The 21,230-nt window shown below is 61.4% G+C and overlaps 1 protein-coding gene across 1 annotated transcript in view; it reads left to right on the forward strand.

The window, feature by feature from the left end:
• LOC308236630 (maestro heat-like repeat family member 5) overlaps positions 1–21,230 on the forward strand; it is a gene marked incomplete at its 5' end in the record, with an annotated part of 37,662 nt that overhangs the window by 1,468 nt on the left and 14,964 nt on the right. Inside the window, 16 exons of the mRNA XM_080646484.1 lie at positions 2,649–2,830; positions 4,297–4,442; positions 6,225–6,353; positions 8,792–8,951; positions 10,445–10,497; positions 11,719–11,826; positions 12,088–12,204; positions 13,028–13,147; positions 14,113–14,265; positions 14,404–14,526; positions 15,267–15,346; positions 16,071–16,206; positions 16,853–16,948; positions 17,824–17,928; positions 19,459–19,594; positions 19,850–20,016. Of these exons, the coding sequence (XP_080502610.1) occupies positions 2,649–2,830; positions 4,297–4,442; positions 6,225–6,353; positions 8,792–8,951; positions 10,445–10,497; positions 11,719–11,826; positions 12,088–12,204; positions 13,028–13,147; positions 14,113–14,265; positions 14,404–14,526; positions 15,267–15,346; positions 16,071–16,206; positions 16,853–16,948; positions 17,824–17,928; positions 19,459–19,594; positions 19,850–20,016 (2,011 nt within the window). The remainder of the gene's footprint in view (positions 1–2,648; positions 2,831–4,296; positions 4,443–6,224; positions 6,354–8,791; positions 8,952–10,444; positions 10,498–11,718; positions 11,827–12,087; positions 12,205–13,027; positions 13,148–14,112; positions 14,266–14,403; positions 14,527–15,266; positions 15,347–16,070; positions 16,207–16,852; positions 16,949–17,823; positions 17,929–19,458; positions 19,595–19,849; positions 20,017–21,230) is intronic.

A 21,230-nucleotide genomic window follows, 5' to 3' on the forward strand; every position in this document is an offset into this window, starting at 1 on the left:
CGCTGCCCACGTTGACAGGCTGTCGGCGATCTTGTTGGTGGTGTGTTCCTTCTGCGTCGGGTCCATCCTCTCTCAGACATGCGATTGGCAAGAATGTCCCCCAAGCCCGCAGCGCACCTTCCCCTTTTGTTAACAGACGTCCTTCCGAAAGCAGAGGTTCTTCCCTCTGGTGAGACCCGGTTTTATGATTTTTTTTTTCTCCTTCTTTTATGGAGGGTGCTTGTAAGACATTTTTGTCTAAACCAAGATCACGAAGATTTTCTCCTGTATTTTCTTCTAGACGTTTTAGAATGTCAGGTTTTACTTGCAGGTCTATGACCTATTTTTTTTTAATGTATTTTTATTGATTTCAGAGAGGAAGGGAGAGGGAGAGAGAAAGAGAGACATCAATGACGAGAGAGAATCACGGATCGGCTGCCTCCTGCACGCCCCACACTGGGGACCGAGCCTGCCACCCAGGCACGCGCCCCTGACCGGAATTGAACCCGGGACCCTTCAGTTCACAGGCTGACGCTCTATTCACGGAGCCACACCAGCCGGGGCCTATGATCTATTTTTATTTAATTTGTGTACATAGTTTGAGGCACGTGTCAGGTGTGTTTTTTTCGTGTGTGTGTATCCAATGATTGCATCACCATGTGTTGGTCTTTTCTTAATGGAATGGCTTTTGCACCTTTATCCAAAGTCAGTTGGCCGCCCTAACCGGTGTGGCTCAGTGGATAGAGCGTCAGCCTGCGGACTGCAGGGTCCCAGGTTCGATTCCCGTCAAAGGCATGTACCTTGGTTGCGGGCACATCCCCAGTAGGAGGCGTGCAGGAGGCAGCTGATCGATATTTCTCTCTCATTGATGTTTCTAGCTCTCTATCCCTCTCCCTTCCTCTCTGTAAAAAATCAATAAAATTTTTTTTTTTTAAAGTCAGTTGGCCCTGTATGTGTGGGTCTTGTTGTGGACTCTATGTCTCGCTCTCTTTATTTATATTGTTATGCTTTCTTCCCACCATATCTTCCCTTCTACCTCAGCTTGGCAATAATCTTGAAATTAGTCTTATTGTTCCTCCCATATGATTCCTCAAAATTGTTTGGCCACCTCAATGCCTTCACTTTTCCATATAAACTTTGGAAACAAATTGTTGGTTACTACAAAAAAAAAAAAATCCTCCTGGGGTTTTCATTGGAATTGTATTAAACATTTAGATACATTTGGAGAAAATGGATACCTTAACAATATCAAGTCTTCCAACCCATGAACATGGTATGTCCCTTCTTATGAAAGTCTTCTTGGTGTCCTTCATCATCATTCGGTACTTTACAGTACGCAGACCTTGTCATTATTGGTTAGTTGTACACCTAAGTATTCTCATAATCTTTAGTGCTATTGTAGTCTATGGCACCTTTTGTATTTCAATTCCCATTTCTTTATCGCTAGCATATGGAACTATGGCTGGTTTTTGCATACTGACTTTATATTTGCAAATTTGATTAATTCGCTTTTTAATTGTAGTAGCTTTTTTGTATGGGGAACCACGGGAGGGTTTTTGGGTGACATGATCTGACCTGTTTCTCATGTGGTGCGACAAGCGGATGGGTAAATATTGCAAAGCAAACTCTTTCTAGTATGCCGCTGCCCCGCCTGCTCCTGACGCCCTCTGACCTCCCCCTAAGACCCCACCTGGGCTGTGCGGTGGCCAGGACAGTCTCCCGTGGTCCTGGAAAGTCCCGATCCTCCTCTAAGTCAGTGCGAGAGCTGGAGCTGGGGATGTCATACCCCAAACCTCCCCATCCTACCCACTATGTCTGTCCCCCAACACTGGCTGAGAAGTCAGGCAATGCTGCCAACTCAAGTGTCCCTGAGGCCCTAGCTGGTTTGGCTCAGAGGATAGAGCGCCAGCCTGGGTTCGATTCCTGGTCAGAGCACGTGCCTGGTTGTAGGCTCGGTCCTCAGTGTGGGGCGTGCAGAAGGCAGCCGATCAATGATTCTTTCTCATCATTGATGTTTCTATCTCTCTCTCCCTCTCCCTTCCTCTCTGATATCCTATATAATAAAAGGCTAATATGCTAATCGGCTGAACAGTGGAACAACCAGTCACTATGATGTGCACTGACCACCAGGGGACAGACACTCAAAGCAGGAGCTGCCCCTGGGGGTCAGTCTGCTCCCACAGGGGGAGCGCCACTCAACCAGAAGCCGGGCTCATGGCTGGTGAGCACAGCAGCCGCCATGGCGGGAGCCTCTCCCATCTCCGCGGCAACCCTAAGGATGTCCGACTGACGGCTTAGGCTCTGCAGGGAGCAGGCCTAAGCCAGCAGTCGGACATTCCCCTGAGGGCTCCCAGACTGCAAGAGGGCACAGACTGGGCTGAGGGACCCCCCTCCCAAGTGCACGAATTTTGTGCACCGGGCCTCTAGTGTGTGTGTGTGTGTGTGTGTGTGTGTGTGTGTGTGTGTGTGTTTTAAGAGTGTCCCTGAGGCTGCAAGGCTTGCACCCTCCTCCCAGGGCTCAGTCAGTCCACTGAACAGAAGGGTGGACACCTGGAAGGATGTGATCCAGCCTGACCCAGACCCAGGCACCCTGTGTCCCCCGCGCTCACACCCATGAGCACATACAGGGCGCCCAGGTGCAAACACCCAGGAGCTCTTTTCCATTTCAGAATCTCCTCCCGCATCTCGGAATCCACGAAGGACCTGTCCCACCGAAAGGCACCTCCGACCTCTGCCCACGGGGACAGGCCAGCACACTCCCCCACCATCCTCCTGTGCAAGTCCAACAGCAGCCAGGCGGCCCTGGGGCCCCAGACACACAAGATGTTCTTGGAGAAAGCCTACAACGCAGGTGGTCCCCGGCCCTGGGACTCAGTTCTGGCACTTTCCATCATGGCCCTCCACCCCAAGAGGTCCCAGGGATGAGGCCAGGGGAGTCCTCCCTCCAGGACACGGGGAATGTCAGGGGTGTGGACGCACTGCAGAGAGCCCTGCATACCTTCCTTGGCCTCTTCATGCCTCCGGAGCCCCCAGATGCCCTCCCTCACACCTCTCCTCCCACACCTTTCACACCTGAGAGCCCCCGCTTAGGCCTGGCCTGCTCCCCGAAATGCCTCCCCCTCATTCAAGGGATGACGTGCCCTAATCCTTCTAAACAAGATTCAGTTGCCACCTCCTTTGGGAAGCCAGTCTTGATTGCCCCTCCATCTTCGTCAGGGTGTACTGCCCCTGCCCTCTGTGTGCCCAGGGCCTTTTGCACAACTACCCACCGAACCAACGTCCACTGATGTTGGGCATGGCTCCCAGGCTGGGCCCTGACGCCTCTGTGAGCCCCACACGCAGCCCTACAACCACCAGAGTGAACATCGCTGAATGTGAAATGACTGGATGGAGGGTGAAGGGATGGAAGCATGAACAGATGAAGAGATGGATGGATGGATGGATGGATGGATGGATGGATGGATGATGGATGGATGATGGATGGATGATGGATGGATGGATGGATGGATGGATGGATGGATGGATGATGGATGGATGATGGATGGATGGATGGATGGATGATGGATGGATGGATGATGGATGGATGGATGGATGGATGGATGGATGATGGATGGATGATGGATGGATGATGGATGGATGGATGATGGATGGATGGATGGATGGATGATGGATGGATGGATGATGGATGGATGGATGGATAGATGATGGATGATGGATGGATGGTTGGATGGATGGATGGATGATGGAGGATGGATGGATAGATGGATGGATGGATGGATGATGGAGGATGGATGGATAGATGGATGGATGGGTGATGGAGGATGGATGGATGGATGATGGATGGATGATGGATGATGGATGGATGGATGGATGGATGGTTGGATGGATGGATGATGGATGGATGGTTGGATGGATGGCTGGATGATGGAGGATGGATGGATGGATGGATCAACAGGTGGGTAGATGGATATTTTTATTAATGGCTGGATTGGTGGATGAGTATAAGGATAGACAGACAAGTGGATGGATAGATGTCTTAATGAACAAACGTAAGTATGAATGTATAGATGGATCAGTGGGTAGGTGGATGACAGCAGGATGGCTGAATCGGTGAATAGGAAGAAATATGCGTACATTCCTGCTCCTTCGGTCCTGAACTCCAGAAGGACTGGCTGGACCGTCAGGAGGCCCAGGAATGTGTTCAGTGCTCAGTCCTCACTCTCAGATCGCTTCTCCCCATTCCCAGCCCACCCCGCCCGCTGGCACCCTGGGCTTCCCACAGCCCCTCCCCCTCACCCTGCTTGCCCTGTGCCGCAGCCATCTGCTTCAAGATGCTCCGAGACCTGAACGGCTCCGACCCCATCCGCCTGAAATACATCGCCAAGAAGATCAAGAGCATGGCGCACAAAGCCCCCAACCTGGTGCTGGAAACCATCCACGACTACTTTGCCGACAACCCTGAGGTGGGACTTGCTCAGGCCACTCCCGAAAGGCACGGGGAGCAGAGGGGGGGCTGGAGCCCAAGGCGGGCTCACCCCTTGGCTTCTCTGTGCAGCAGCGACATGGTTTGGGGCAAGTCAATCTCCTCGTGTCCAATGGGCTGAGGGGGGAGGGAGAAAAGTGGACCAACACGCATTGACTGACCTGAGGACAATCTCATGATACAAATGTTATGATCCCCACAGATGAGGAAACTGGGGCTTAGGGAAGAGAACTGATTTGCCTAAAGTCACAGAGCCATTAAGTGGCAGAGATGGATGCGTGGATGATGAGTGGGTGGGTGGGTGGGTGGATGATGGGAGGGGTATTGGGTGGGGGGGTGGATGATGGGTGGGTGGGTGGATGATGGATTAGTGGGTGGGTGGATGATGGATTAGTGGGTGGGTGGATGGATGGATGGATGGGTGGGTGGATGAATGGGTGGATGGATGGATGATGGGTGGGTGGGTGGGTGGATGGATGATGGTTGGATGGGTGGATGGATGGATGATGGGCAGTTGGGTAGGTGGATGGTTGATGGGGGGTTAGTGGGTGGGTGGGTGATGGATTAGTGGGTGGATGGATGATGGGGGGTTAGTGGGTGGGTGGGTGGATGGATGATGGGGGGTTAGTGGGTAGGTGATGAATTAGTGGGTGGATAGATGGATGATGGGAGGGTGGGTGGGTGGGTGATGGATTAGTGGGTGGATGGATGGATGATGGGAGGGTGGGTGGGTGGGTGAATGGATGATGGGCGGGTGGGTGTGTGGATGGATGATGGGGGGTTAGTGGGTGGGTGGGTGATGGATTAGTGGGTGGATGGATGGATGATGGGAGGGTGGGTGGGTGGGTGATGGATTAGTGGGTGGATGGATGGATGATGGGAGGGTGGGTGGGTGGGTGAATGGATGATGGGTAGGTGGGTGGGTGGGTGGGTGAATGGATGATGCGCGGGTGGGTGGGTGGGTGGATGGATGAATAGATGGATGATGGATGAATGGATGATGAATGGGTGGGTGGATGGGTGGATGGATGCTGAGTGGATGGGTGGATGGATGGATGATGGGGGGTTAGTGGGTGGGTGGGTGATGGATTAGTGGGTGGATGGATGGATGATGGGCGGTTGGGTGGGTGGATGGATGATGGGGGGTTAGTGGGTGGGTGGGTGGATGGATGATGGGGGGTTAGTGGGGTGGGTGGGTGATGGATTAGTGGGTGGATGGATGATGGGGGGTTAGTGGGTGGGTGGGTGATGGATTAGTGGGTGGATGGATGGATGATGGGAGGGTGGGTGGGTGGGTGATGGATTAGTGGGTGGATGGATGGATGATGGGAGGGTGGGTGGGTGGGTGAATGGATGATGCGCGGGTGGGTGGGTGGGTGGATGGATGAATAGATGGATGATGGATGAATGGATGATGAATGGGTGGGTGGATGGGTGGATGGATGGATTGTTGGGTGGATGATTGCGGGGGAAGATGTGTGTGGGTTCTAATAAATGGGTAAATAAATTAAAAAATAAATAAACTGGCTTTAGAGATGAAATCCATTCGCAGTTCCCGGAGGACAGGGACACATTTTTACCCTCCGTCTCTAGTTCAAGGCCTGCACACAGCAGGCGCTCACTAAGCGGATGTTGGACAAATGGCCAAGGGCATCCACTTGGGATCCTTCCCTTCAGGCTCCTCCCCCACCCTCCCCGCACCGTGTTCTCACCGGCGCCTCCCAACGTGTGTCTGAGCCTCTGTCCGCTCTGCCGCCCACAGATCTCCAACCGGCACAAGTTCCGGCTGTTCCACATTCTGGAGACCACCATCGGGGCCAGTGACGCCCTGGAGGAGACCTGGGAGCAAGCCTTCGTGAAACTGGCCCTGGAGAACATGGCCAAGTGCACGGTGGGCCCCGCCCCAGCTCCGAGCCGGTCGGGGACTCCCCCTGCCCACCCCGTCGGGGACCCCATCCCCGGCTCCCCGTGCCTTCCTCTCCCCTTTCGCTCTCACAATGGAGACGCGCCCCGCAGCAGCTTCTTGAGGAGGCCTGCTTGGGAGTACAACGTCGATCCACGCCTTTCCGTAAATCTGTTCTCTGCACCGCGGACTCCGCGTTGGAGATGGTCTCCCTGCCCCTGAGCGGGGTGGAGACTCGGTTGCCTTCCCCCCTGCTGGCGGGCTCCTGGCTCCTTCTCCTCGTCCCTCACCTCTGCGCTCCTCCCTCCTAGTCCCTCACCTCTGCGCTCCTCCCTCCTCCTCCCTCACCTCTGCACTCCCCGCTCCTCGTCCCTCACCTCTGCACTCCTCCCTCCTCGTCCCTCACCTCTGCACTCCTCCCTCCTAGTCCCTCACCTCTGCGCTCCTCCCTCCTCCTCCCTCACCTCTGCACTCCTCCCTCCTCCTCCCTCACCTCTGTGCTCCTCCCTCCTCCTCCCTCACCTCTGTGCTCCTCCCTCCTAGTCCCTCACCTCTGTGCTCCTCCCTCCTCCTCCCTCACCTCTGCGCTCCTCCCTCCTCCTCCCTCACCTCTGCACTCCTCGCTCCTCGTCCCTCACCTCTGCACTCCTCCCTCCTCCTCCCTCACCTCTGTGCTCCTCCCTCCTCGTCCCTCACCTCTGCACTCCTCCCTCCTCCTCCCTCACCTCTGCGCTCCTCCCTCCTCCTCCCTCACCTCTGCACTCCTCCCTCCTAGTCCCTCACCTCTGCGCTCCTCCCTCCTCGTCCCTCACCTCTGCACTCCTCCTTCCTCCTCCCTCACCTCTGCGCTCCTCGCTCCTCGGGGCCTGCCCGCTCTGGGCTGCTTTTCCCCCTGGCTCTGGGTCCCGCGCCTTCGGCTCTGGCCGCTTGGCTCCGTTCTTTTTCTTTTTCTTTGTTTTGTTTTTGTTTTTCTGTTGTTGTTCATCCTCACCCGGGGACATTTTTCCACTGATGGTTAGGGAGAGTGGAAGAGAGAGGGAAAGACAAAGAGAAACATCGATGTGAGACAAACACATCGGCTGGTTGCCTCCTGCACGCGCCCCGACCAGGGCCATCCGGGGAGGAGCCTGCCACTGAGGTCCGTGCCCCTGACCGGAGTCCGACCCCGGGCCCCTTTGGTCCGCAGGCCGACGCTCTATCCACTGAGCCACACCGGCCGGGGCTGCTTGTCTCCTTTCTTTGTGGAAATGGCTTCCGTGAATCCGCGGGGACGATGCGTCCTGCGATGCTCTGTCCTGGCTCCGGGACGCCGGCACTCCCAGGAGGCGCCTTCCCAGGCTCCTAGCGTCTTCCTCGCGCCTCCCCTTCTCCACCTCCGCCCTGCCTTCGCCCCAGAGATGCGCTGTGACATCCAAGTCCTATCGAGGCCCTTCCGCCCCGCGCCCCCCTCCCCGCGACTGTGCGACTTTACCTTCCAAGGATCTTGGTTTGCTCTCAGCATTTTCCTCTCTGCACTGCGTGTCCCTCTCCCGCCGCGTGTTCCCCTCCCACCACGTGTCCCCCTCCCGCCGCGTGTCCCCCTCCCGCCGCGTGTCCCTCTCCCGCCGCGTGTCCCTCTCCCGCCGCGTGTCCCCCTCCCGCCGCGTGTCCCCCTCCCGCCGCGTGTCCCCCTCCCGCCGCGTGTCCCCCTCCCGCCGCGTGTCCCCCTCCCGCCGCGTGTCCCCCTCCCGCCGCGTGTCCCCCTCCCGCCGCGTGTCCCTCCTCCGCCGCGTGTCCCCCTCCCACCGCGTGTCCCCCTCCCACCGCGTGTCCCTCTCCCACCGCGTGTCCCCCTCCCACCGCGTGTCCCTCTCCCACCGTGCTAGCTGTTCACACGGCGGCCGTGTCGCTCTTACCGGCAGAGGGCGGTAAGGCGGGCTCTGCGGGAGGTCCCCGCCTCCGCCTGGCCTGGGCCCTTCGGCCTCCGGTCTTCATCAGGTCCGTGGTGGTGGCTTTTCTTGTCTCCCGCGTCCGAGGCCGCCCCGCGCGCTGGCTGCTGCGGGTCAGGAGTCGATCGGGGCTCTGAACACCCAGGCGGGCTGATGGGTTTGGGGTCCGTTGTGGAGTAGGAGTGAGCCCACTGCCCCCTGCACCCGTGTCACAGCTCTGTCTTCCCTCCTGGGCCGGTGCCGGCCTGGGGGCTGAGGCCGGGAGGCGTTGCTGCCAAGTGACCGGCCTGCGTGCATGGGCCCACCTGCCCGCTCAGAAGCCTCGGTGCCCCTCCCGACACCAGCCTCCAGGGGTGCGGGGTGGGAGGGCATCGAGGCGCCTGACCAGGTCCTAAGCCACGTTACCGCCCCCCCAGGTGCAGAGGCGTGGGAGGGGGTGTGCTGCCCCGGCGCCCTGTACCAGCGCCCACGCTTACTGCTCGCGCCCCCCGCCCGCAGGAGCTGGAGGAGGCGTACCAGGACGCGGCCAGCAACGTGCTGGTGGCCATCTGCAGGCACTCGTGGCGGTCGGTGGCCCAGCACCTGGAGGCCAAGGTCCTGACGGGCGTCTTCCCGCACCGCAGCCTCCTCTACGTGATGGGCGTCCTGACCTCTAAACGTACGTCCTGCCGTGGGTCCCGAGGCCCCCAGGCCACCCTTGGCCACCCACCTGGCCTGGTGAGGTGGGCAGGTCACGGAGAGACATCCAGGAGGGGGCTGGGGGGCAAAGCATGTTGGGGGCAGAGGGCAATGGGTGGCGGACCCAGCACCTCACAGCGCCCTCCCCTCGGCCAGCCGTGCGGGCGGGACCCCCGCGAAGGGGAGCACTGTCCAGCGGTGCTGCCCACCCCGACCCTAAGCTGGGGTCGCGCTAGGATGAGGGCTCAGCCACTGCAAGACACAACTGTTGACGGAGGACCTGCCCTATGCCAGGCTCCCTGCCATCAGGAGCTCACAGGGAGGCAAGTGCCAACGCTCAACGGGCACTCACTCATTCATTCACTCATCCACTCACTCATTCATTCACTCATCCACTCACTCATTCATTCACTCATCCACTCACTCATTCATTCACCCATTCATTCACTCATTCACTCATTCATTCATTCACTCACTCACTCATTCATTCACTCACTCATTCATTCACTCATCCACTCACTCATTCATTCACCCATTCATTCACTCATTCACTCATTCATTCACTCACTCATTCATTCACCCATTCATTCACTCATTCACTCATTCATTCATTCACCCATTCATTCACTCATTCACTCATTCATTCATTCACTCATTCATTCACTCATTCACTCATTCATTCATTCACTCATCCACTCACTCATTCATTCACTCATTCATTCACTCATTCACTCATTCATTCATTCACTCACTCACTCATTCATTCACTCACACCGAGAGCTGAGCTCACAGCTGCCTGGCTGGGGAGGTCCTGGGCTGCCCTGGTGGCCATCAGGGAAGGCTTCCTGGAGGAGGCGGCCAAGGAGGAAGCTGTGCCTGGAGGGGTGGGTAGGAATTTGAGGAGGGAATTGATCGGCAGCGTCGGCGAGGGGTTGGAGGCCGTGGGAGGACAGTGAGGCCTCAAAGGTCATGCGTGGGGTTAAACACCAAGGCCTGGGAGAAGGCCGCTCCCCGGCCTCTGCTCTGCACCCCTGTCCTAGGGTGGGCGGACTGGGTGGAGGTCCCTCTGTGCCGGGGGTGACCTCTGAGACCCCCAGGTCATTCCTGAAGCAGCCCCTCCCTCTGAGGCCGGGTTTCCTGTCTCACAATGTCACCCCCCCCCCGCCCCCCAAGCCTTATTCTCTCACCATCACGGGACCCCAGCCCATTTCAAAGGGCCATGCCAGAGCGGCCCCTTCCTTCGCCACTGGGGAGCCTCACGCGGCCTCCTGGGGTCACAGGGCAGAGCCAGCGGGGTCACAGCTCCAGCCCCACTCTGGACCCCAAGCCCAAGCACCATCACAGCCCTCGGAGCTCCCCTCCACCCCGGAGCCGAGGCAGGCGCCGTCACCCTGACTCAGCCCAGGGTCCGAGGGACGGAGGAAATGGAATCTGTGCGTCAGGCCCAACCCCCGAGCCCCCTCTCTCCCACAGAGGAGCTCTTGGACCGGGAGGAGAAGGTGTGCTGGGAGGAGTGGCTGACCAAGGTAGGAGGGGCCCGGGCAGGCCTCCTGGGGGCCATGGGGGAGGGGCAGCAGACAGGGCACCAGCATGGACAGCACCTGCTCAGCCCGCGGCGGGCGGGCGCGGGGGGCAGGGGGGGCTTGACCACAGTCGTGGGCTGGTCCCTGGGGGACCTGGGATTTGAACCTTGGCCTCTTAGTGCCTGTCACAGGTGTCCCCCACATATAAGGCCTTCCCGCCCATCTCGGGGGCTGGGCCCATGCCTGAGGGGCCGGGAGGATGCAGAGGCCCCGGGTCGCCGAGCGGGGCAGGCAGGAAGCAGCTGGGTGGACTGAAGATCCAGAGCCCAGGTGTCCGCCCACTGGAGGGCCGGTGTGGCTGGGCGGAGGAGCTCCGGACGCTGGCTGACCTGGGCTCAAGGTCAAATTCAACCAATCACAGCCCGGCAGTGCGACCTGGCTGACCCACTTCACCTCGGTTTTCTCATCTGTCACACGGGGATGCAAGCCCCTGGTCAAATGCGCGTGTGGGGGTCGGAGGAACAGTCCATGCGCTGGGCCTGCGAGGGGTCACACAGCCACAGCGGCAGCGGCGTCGCAGTCAAATGGGACCTGGAAGAAATGAGGCCAGCGGCGGTGGCGACACAAGTCATTACAGAGAAATAAGACGGAAAGCTCACTCCGGTGGAGACTTGAACGCCCTCACTGACCGAGTGGACCCCATGGGCCTTCCTCCCGTGCTCACAGGCCCTTCGCCAGGACAGTCACGCGAAGCCACGTGTGCTTTGCCTTCATCTAAAAGGACTGAGATCCAGCAGGGCCCGTTCTCTGGGCAGAACGTACACGAACGAGCAATAGCCATCACAGTTCAGGGAGAAAGAACCCAATTCTGCGCATTTTTTTAAAAAATAGGTTCTTATTGATTTCAGAGAGGAAGGGAGAGGGAGAGGGAGAGAGAGAGAGAGAAGCATCAATGTTGAGAGAGAATCGTGGATCGGCTGCCTCCTGCCCGCCCCCTACTGGGGATCGAGCCCGCAACCCAGGCATGTGCCCTTGACCAGAATCGAACCCGGGACCCTTTAGTCCACAGGCAGATGCTCTATCCATTGAGCCACACCGGCCAGGGCCCAATGCCACACATTCTCAGGAGAAGGAAGGGGAAAGGGGACGAGGGGTCAGGCGCCGAGGGGCCGGGGTGGCCCAGCTCAAGGGAGGCCCCAGCCCCGCTCCCCGCTCTGCTCGCAGATAGCCTTCAAGTCGACCCAGTTCCTGAAGGTGGACGTGTGGTCCAAGGAGCTGCTGTGGGTGCTCACCAGGCCTGACCGGACCGTCCAGGAGCAGGCCCCCGAGAAGGTGGGCCCCACCCCGTTGCCCGTGCACAGCCCTGCGGCCTGTCCATGGAATGCACGGCTGTGGCGAGGCCCCGGCCCTGGAGGGAAACGGGAGGACCGCAGAGAGATGGGGGGGTACGGGGGCGGGGGGCTGAGCAGCAGGACTGCAGGCTGCACCCCGAAGCCCCACTACCAGGCAGGTGGACGGTCCACAGAGGGCGGCCAGGAGCCCGGGCGGCCGCCAGGTGGGCGGGGATGGACAGGAAGCTGAACCCTCCCCCAGGCCTTCCTGTTCGTCTTCTACGGGCTGGTCCTTCAAGCTGAGGACGACAGCGCCAGGGTCAGGACGCACCTGGGCACCCTCCTGGAGACGTCCCACCAGTGGCCGAAGCAGAGGGAGGTGAGCACCCAGCTCTCAGCATGACCACAGGCTGACCCTGACCCTGGTCACACTGACCCTGACCCTGGTCACACTGACCCTGACCCTGGTCACACTCTGAGCCCTGAGCCTGGTCACACGCAGAGCCCTGACCCTGGTCACACTGACCCTGACCCTGGTCACACTGACCCTGACCCTGGTCACACTCTGAGCCCTGACCCTGGTCACACTCTGAGCCCTGAGCCTGGTCACACGCTGAGCCCTGACCCTGGTCACACTGACCCTGACCCTGGTCACACGCTGAGCCCTGAGCCTGGTCACACCCTGAGCCCTGACCCTGGTCACACGCTGAGCCCTGACCCTGGTCACACTGACCCTGACCCTGGTCACACGCTGAGCCCTGAGCCAGGTCACATAATGAGCCCTGACCCTGGTCACACTGACCCTGACCCTGGTCACACCCTGGGCCCTGACCCTGGTCACCCTGAGCCCCGCCCCTTCACAGACTGAACCCATCACACTTGGGTCCTCCTTCTCCGCTCACACCTGACTCCTAGCCCCTGGTTCTCACTCTGGCTCATGTCGGCTCACAGCTGAGGGGGGATTACCTGCCTCCAGGGAGTTGCCTCTGCCTCCTGCCCCCCCTCCCCTCTCCAGAGCCCCTAAGAGAAACCCCATGGGGCTGGGCTCAGAGATCCAAGTCCTTAGAGTGTGCGGGGGTGGGAGGTGGATGTCTGTGACCTCAGACAAGGCCCTTCCCTTTCTGGGCCTCACTTCCAACACCCCTATGAGGGGCCAGCCTGGTCCTGGGACCCCACGTGGTGACCTGTCCCCCGCCCCCCAGGGCATCGCCCTCACGGTGGGGCTGACAGCGGTCCGCCACCTGGACCACGTGTGGGCCGCCCTGGAGCAGTTTGGCCGGAGCTCGCCCATCAAGTGCAGCCTCCACAGCTTCTCCCCGAAGGTACTGGCTCGGGGTCGCTGGGGCCTGGGCAAGGGCCTGGGACCTCGGGGCCCTGCCCTCCGGAAAGCCCTGAGCCTCCCATGGACCCCCGGGGCGAGTTAGGGGCACAAGCTCTGAACCAAGTGTCCTGGCCTCCGGTTCAAGCCCACCTGCGGTGTGACCCCCCCGTGCCTCAGTTCCCCTCTTAAATAATTCCCTCCTCGCTGGCCAGCTGCCGGGAAGTGCTGGGTGACGGCCTCCCGAATGGCTGCGGTGGGCGCTGTGCATTTAGTAGTAGCTCTTGGACAAGGGCCAGAGGTCACGTGCCCGGGGAGACGGACGGAGCCGCCGCGCCCCCCCCTCACCCCCCATCCCCGTCCCTGTCCCCAATGCACTGCGGATAACTCCCGAGGGCAGAACCTTTTCTTCCTATTTTCCTACCGAGGTAAACTGAGGCCCGCCCCCTGGTCACATGCTGAGCCCTGACCCTGGTCACACGCTGAGCCCTGACCCTGGTCACACTCTGAGCCCTGACCCTGGTCACATGCTGAGCCCTGACCCTGGTCACTCTGAGCCCTGACCCTGGTCACACGCTGAGCCCTGACCCTGGTCACACTCTGAGCCCTGACCCTGGTCACACTCTGAGCCCTGACCCTGGTCACACTGACCCTGACCCTGGTCACACTCTGAGCCCTGACCCTGGTCACACGCTGAGCCCTGACCCTGGTCACACGCTGAGCCCTGACCCTGGTCACACGCTGAGCCCTGACCCTGGTCACACGCTGAGCCCTGACCCTGGTCACACTCTGAGCCCTGACCCTGGTCACACGCTGAGCCCTGACCCTGGTCACACGTTGAGCCCTGGTCCTGGTCACACTCTGAGCCCTGATCCTGGTCACCCTGAGCCCTGACCCTGGTCACCCTGAGCCCTGAGCACCCTGGGTCCTCCCGACACTGCTCCCCCTCACCCCCCCCCCACCCCCCAGGGCCAGACCTCGGAGGACCTGCGCTGGAAGTGGGCCAGCAGCACCATCCTCCTGGCCTACGGGCAGATGGCGGTCAAGGCCAAGGCCCACATCCTGCCGTGGGTGGACAACATCTTGTCTCGGATGATCTTCTTCTTCCGCTACAGCTCCTGGGTACGTCCAGCGCCAGGGCCGCCCCCTCCTCCCCCTCCCGCTCCGCAGCGCCTGCTGCCACGCCTGACGGGGATCTTGCTCTCTCCTGCCCTCCCCGCGCCCCCTCCCCCGGCTCCTGGCCTGACCCGCACGCGCCAGGACGAGACCCTGAAGCAGAGCTTCCTCACCGCCATCCTCATGCTGGTGGGCGCTGTCAGCCGCAGCGGGGCCGCCCACAGCTACCAGTTCTCCCAGATCCCCGAGCTCTCAGAGTGTCTGATGGTGAGCGCCAGGCTGGGTGGAGGAAGGGAGGGAGGGTGCCCTCCCCCCCCCCCCCCCCCCCCCCGGCAGGCCAGCTGGGTTCCTTCCTGAGAGGCACCGCTGGGAGAGGGCTGGGTCTCTGAAGCCCGCACCAGCCCCTCTCCGCTTTCCCACCTGGACGCACGTCCATGCCCCCTCTTCCCTTGGTCCCTCCAGGTCCCCTGAGCTGGCCCGGTGCACCCCCCGCACAGGGGACGCTGCTGAGGTCCAGCAGGCCGACCCGTCTGTTCTGCTTACCCTGACCCACATAGAAACAGTCATTCCTAGGGAGTGTGGGCTCACAGAACACAGGTTGTGGGGGACACACACGCATGTGGACAATGACGGGAGGGATAATGGCAGCATTTCCTGTTGGCTGAGCGCCTCAGTGACTCAGACACGGCTTCGTCACGCATAACACGTGTGCAGCAAAGCCCCGGCACCTGGGACTAAACACGCTCAGAGCAGCTTGGAGGCTTGCCGAGGCCAGGCAGCTGCGCGTGGGAAGGCAGCATTAGGCAGCTCCTGTCTGACCTGAAGTGCGTGTTCTCGTCCTCTAAGGGGGCAGGTCAGCATGCGGGGGGGGGGGGGGTGGTGAGGAGCGAGCACACGCCTGGGCCACACGCGTGCCGGGCACTGAGGTCTTAGGAGGAGATCAGACATGGTGTCAGGACGGGGGTCGGCCCAGGCGTGCGTGACAGCCTGCACCTGGGCATTCGCAGGTTTTGATGGAGAAGGAGCCCAAGGACAGGCTGAGCACGTCGACGCGCCAGCAGGCCCTCCACATCATCTGCAGCCTCTGGTGCGCTCCCCGCCGCCCGCGGGGGAGGGGCCGGCGTCAGCCCCGCTGGGAAGGGCGAGGGTGGCCATGGTGGCTGGAGGATGGGCATCCCACAGAGACCAGAGCATTGGGCCCTGGGCACAGAGTAAGCTGACCCCTAGACACTCAAGGTCAGAGCTGTCACTCAGCACAAGATCCCAGCCAGGGCCGTGTCTAGAGCAGGTTCCAGCCGCTGGAGGAGGAACTACAAAGGGAAGCTGAGTCTAGACGCCAGCCAACGTCTCAGAGAAGGAAGGGAGGCTCCAGGACCCCAGCACAGGCAGAGGTTCTGACTTCGCCGTCCGCCTGCAGGCAGGATGCGGGGGGACCCTGGCCAGGACAGGGTGTCTGACTGGGAAGTGGAGGCTGGGGGAGCTCAGCGCTGGGTGCTCTCTGACTGCAGTGGGACCCAGCAGGCAGCAGCCAAGCATCCTGGGGGCCCAGCCCCACACCTGGCAGGTGGCAGGTGGCAGGTGGCAGGTGGCAGGTGGCAGGTGGGCGGGCCTTCCCCAGAGTGTAGACGAGGCTCAAATCCCAGGGGTGCACCCAGGGCTGGGGAGATACCAGCTGCCCTGTGAAAGGTGGCCGGGGTGCAGGGCTTAGCGAGTCCCTGCTCCGGGCTTGCCGGCTCCTGGCTCTGCTGGCAGGTGTCCCTTCCCATCCCCAGCCCCGCGCCCTTCCTCACCACCTCCTGTCCTCCGCACAGTAAGCTGAGGCCGTCCCTGAACCTAGAGAAGAAGTCCCGGCTCCTGACCGTCTGCCTCCGCAGCGTGCTGGCCCTGCCGCTGCTGGACGTCCCGGAGAAACACGCCTGCCTCTTCCTGGAGCCGCCCGACGTCCAGGTGCGCGCCGGCGCCCGCCGCCTCTCCGGGGGGCCTGGGCAGGCGTGCAGCTCGCCTGCTGCCGGTGCCTCAGAAGGGAGCTCGGGCCGGCTGAGCCCCTGCCCCGGGCCAGGCCTGTGGTGCTCCCCAGGGACCAGGGGGGTGGCAGCTAGTGCCCGAGGGTGGGCTGCGCCGTTTCTGTGGCCCCTCCCTCCTGAGCACACCCTGGCGAGCCAAGCGGTAAAGAGTGGGGGCCTTGTGTGGGGGACCCAAGAAGTGGAACCGGATGCGGACTTTGCGGGGACCACAGAATGAAAACGCAGGGCTCTTGTTCAGAGTCCGTTAAGAATGGCAAGGTGGTGATGGCAGAGCAGTGAGGGGCACCACAGGGCCTTCCGAGGCCAGGGCCTAGTGGCTGCACTCCCGCAGGGCCAGCCCAGCTCGAAACAAACTTGCCTCGGCCACTGAGAAGCCTGTGCCCTTGGGCAGGCCCAGACCGCCCTCCTGCCCAGCCACGCCATCTGCCAAATAGGGTGGGCAGTCCGGCCTGGGGTCTGCAGGCAGTGGGCACCCCAGCACGGAGAGGCCAAAAGCACGCGGCCCCGCACAGGCCTCCGCCTCCAGCCACCCCGGGCGCGGTGCCACCTGGCGGTGTATCGTCCCACAGAACCTCTACAGCCAGACCTCGGAGGCGCTGGACCAGATGATGCAGACCTTCATCACCCAGAACCCCACGGCGGAGGAGCTGCACTTCCTGCTGTCGGTGAGGTGGGGCGGGTGTGCGCGGCGTGGCACAGGCAGGGCTGGGTCAGTGGGTGAACACAGGAGGGTGTCCCAGAGGAGACAAGGTGGACCAGTAGAGGCGGTGGAGGATGAGGAGTGGAGTCTGAGCCTCTCTCATAAACCTGCTCCTTGCCAGGGGGCGGGGTCTGAGCTGCAGTGGGCGGAGCCTAAGCCTGGCTTAGAGAACCGCTCCTTGCCAGGGGGCGGGGTCTGAGCTGTGGTGGGCGGAGCCTGAGCCTGGCTTAGAGAACAGCTCCTTGCCAGGGGGCGGGGTCTGAGCCACAGTGGGTGGAGCCTGAGCCTGGCTTAAAGAACAGCTCCTTGCCAGGGGTCGAGGTCTGAGCCACAGTGGGCGGAGCCTGAGCCTGGCTTATAGAACAGCTCCTTGCCAGGGGGCGGGGTCTGAGCCACAGTGGGTGGAGCCTGAGCCTGGCTTAAAGAACAGCTCCTTGCCAGGGGTCGAGGTCTGAGCCACAGTGGGCGGAGCCTGAGCCTGGCTTAAAGAACAGCTCCTTGCCAGGGGGCGGGGTCTGAGCCACAGTGGGTGGAGTCTGAGCCTGGCTTAAAGAACAGCTCCTTGCCAGGGGGCGGGGTCTGAGCCACAGTGGGCGGAGCCTGAGCCTGGCTTATAGAACAGCTCCTTGCCAGGGGGCGGGGTCTGAGCTGCGGTGGGCGGAGCCTGAGCCTGGCTTAGAGAACAGCTCCTTGCCAGGGGGCGGTGTCTGAGCTGCCGTGGGCGGGGTATGGAATAAGGGTGTGGCCTTGCTGTGGGTGGGCGGGGCCTGCGGCAGGGCGGATCCTGGCCAGGTCGGGTCCCAGGCAGCAGCACCCTCCCCTGCCACCCCCCAACCATAGCATCTGTATGTGTGGCTGGCGTCCGAGAAGGCGCACGAGCGGCAGCGGGCTGTGAACAGCTGCATGAGTCTCCTCAAATTCCTGAGCAATAACCTCTACCTGGACGTGAGTACCTGGCCCCCAGGCCCCCCGCCCCACCGCCTCTGCTGTCCCTGCCAAACCGGCCCCTCCCACAGCCTGCCCGAGCTCTCAGGGTTCAAGGTCCCCTGTGCCCCTGCCACCAACCCGGGGTGCATCCCTGGGTGCCCTGCGGTGGCCAGGGAGTCCCCCTCTTTACATAGGAGGAAGCAGGCTGGGGTGGGGATTAAGGACTCTGAAGTCCACCTGGCTGGGCTCTGAACCCAGGGGCCCTGACCCTTGACCCAGGAGGCTGGGCTCTGGTCCAAGCCCCTGGAAGCCCCACCCTGAGTTCAGTTTCTCTTCCCCACCCTCACCGCCCCCCCCCCCCGACACACACCCCCAGGGTCACAGCGGGAGTCAGATCGAGTGGGGGCCGCTAAGGGCTCCGAAGGTGTGCGGCCTGCCCCGGGCTAGGCCTAGCAGTTACTACCCCGGGCACCCCCATCCCACCGCCCTCCGTCCATCACGACCCCCATCGGTTCCTGGGTCCCGGCTGAACCCCCATCTGTGGCTCTGGTCCCCGGGTTGAAAGGACAGCAGCCCGTCTTCAGGGAGTGAATTGTACTTTGTCCATCAGCCGAGATCAGCACCAGCTCCTTAGGGAGCCTCGTGGGGCGATAAGGAAACTAGTTCCTGGGCCTGAGGCCTGGAGGGCGCGCCTTTCTCCGGAAGGCGGGGCGCTGGGCGTGGCCTTGGGGAGCAGGGTGGGCTCTGCCGGAAGCTCACTGCGCAGACGCCGCCCGCTCCCCACGCGGAGGAGGACCCCTCGGGATGGGCTCAAAGGGCTTCAGTTTACTCGAAATCAGTTTCCACAGCACAGAACTGAGACCAGGGTGCGGCGAGCTCGCCTGGGGCGCAACGTTTATGGGGGCGCAACATTTATGGGGGCGCCGAAACTCTGCAGTCAAGGTCAATGATATTTAAAGGCGATGTTTTAAACCAGTGGTCGGCAAACTCATTCGTCCACAGAGCCAAATAGCAACAGTACAACGATGGAAATTCCTTTGGAGAGCCAAATTTTTTAAACTTAAACTTCTTCTAACGCCACTTCTTCAAAATAGACTCGCCCAGGCCGTGGTATTTTGTGGAAGAGCCACACTCAAGGGGCCAAAGAGCCGCATGTGGCTCGCGAGCCGCAGTTTGCCGACCACGGTTTTAAACGATTGCCTCGGCACACTGGGGCCTGGGCTGCCTGAGACCCCGGTCTGGGGTTAGGGTGAGGCTAGTGAGGCGCCCTCGGTCCCGGAAATGGAGAGTCCCGCGCTGTCTTTGCTTACAATTTTGAAACTTATTTCCCGATGGGGTTTTCCTAGTCACTCTGATTTTTCCTAAATCGTGTATGAAGTATGATTTCTCTTGATTTCTGAGTGTTCACGCCACCCCTTCAAGTTCACCCCAGACGAGTCCACGCCTGCCACGTGACTGGAGGCGCCCGACCCTGGTGCTGGGGGGAGGGCGTGGCCGGGGTGCTCCGTGGGTGGGTTCTGCCATCGAGTCCCTGCACTCTCCCCACAGCCGAAGGAGGACTTCAAACGGGTCGGGCAGCTGATGGGCATGCTGGGCATTCTGTGCCAGGACCCCGACAAGGCCACCCAGCACTCCAGCCTGGAGAGCCTGGGTCACCTCTACCAGCTCCTGGTACGCCAGAGAGGTGAGCTCCCGCGGGCCCGCTGCCACCTCACCACGCCTCTGCTGACCGACGCCGGCACCCCTGAACTCAACTCCCCCCAGCCTGCCCCAAGCTTACCTCTCACCCCACAGAGGCCCCCAGAACCTCTGAGTCCCATCCCCAAACTTGGACCCAGACCTGACCCTGATTACCAACCAACGACCCTGACTCCTGCCCATCCCAACCTCGTCCCCAAGCCCACCCTTGCCCGGCGCTCACCCCTGCCCACTCCCGCAGAAGCTTCCCGGGTGAAAGAGCCGGTCCCCAAGAAGCTCGCCCGGGCCGGCCAGGACGGGGCCCTGCTCTGGAGCAGTGGAGACCAGAAGGCCGCCCCCCCCACGCCCCGGGAAGCAGCGTTCCCCAAGGACCAAATCTTCCAGCTGAGCAGCCACCAAGTCACCAAGGTCAAGGCCCTTAGAATCGTGGGCAGGTCCGGGTGGGGGGCCGTGGCCATGCTCTCCTCCCACCCCCACCGTCGTCCCCTCTGATGAGGTTCCGGTTCCGGCTGCTGGCGTGGCCTGGCGGGACCCAGGGGTCAGCACCTGGGCCAGGGCATGAGTATTAAAACCTAGGCCAGGATCTCATCTGCGTCTCTGGTGGTTAACTGAGAACTTTGGGGAGCCCCAGCCGCTGGCCTGGAGCTGGGGGGGGACGGGTGGGGGGGTGGAGCAAGGAGCTGGGGTCAGCAGCCCAGCCCAGGCTTAAGTCCCAGCTCCTCACTGCTTCGACCTTGGACAAGCCCCTTCTCTCTGAACCTCAGTCTTCCTCTGTAAAACGGGCCGAGTGGTGTCGGTGGCACCCCGGCCTCCAGGGCGCCCAGTAAATGGTGCCCGCTGGCGGCTGGCAGGGCAGGCGTTCTCTGAGGCGCCCGACGACCTCCTTCCCTTGGCATCTGAGTCCTGCAGGCGCGCACGGCGGAAACAGGCCTGCCGTCCTGGTCTGTGCAGGTGCCTTTCCTAGCCTCCGAAGGCCAGCCCCGCCCCTCCGAAGCCAGTCCTGTCTCCTCTCCGCTGCCCTCCGCTTCCCCTCCAGACCCTCCGCGGCCAGTGGCTTGGAGGAGGCAGTGCGCCCCCACGTCCCTCTCACCACAGGGGAACCCGTATCTTTGTGACGTTCGCATCTGGTTTGGCTGCACTCCCTCCTGACGATGAGCGAGGCTGGGCGTGGCGTGGCAGGGCTGGCGTGGAGCCTCATGTTCTGAGTGCGCCGTCCGTGGTGTCCCTGGCACATGACCTCAGCTCACCCGTTCTTGGTGTTGAGCTCGTGGCTCGGAAGACCCTGTGTTCGGTGTGCTTGCCAGTCTCCCCCATTAGACCATGTGCACCCCAACCCCGACTCAGGGCTCAGTGGGGCCTGATGGGAGAGCCAGCCTCCAATACACAGCCACTCGGTTGAACCAAATGATGAAGAAGTGGGAAGGGCCCGCGGTTCGGAGTCTGGTCCTGGCTGACCCAGAACCCAGCTCTGAGCGCAGCGAGCTGTCCGTGAGGCCGTCGGAAGTTCCGGGCAGAAGACCGAAGCCCTGCGGTCCAGGGCCAGAGCAGAAACTCCTGGGCTGGCTCCCGTTTATGCCAGAAAGCCTGGGCCGGGGGCAGAGGCAGAGCAGGAAGGGAGGGCC

Source organism: Plecotus auritus, assembly GCF_963455305.1.
Source record: "Plecotus auritus genome assembly, chromosome: 11".
NCBI classification, from domain to species: domain Eukaryota; kingdom Metazoa; phylum Chordata; class Mammalia; order Chiroptera; family Vespertilionidae; genus Plecotus; species Plecotus auritus.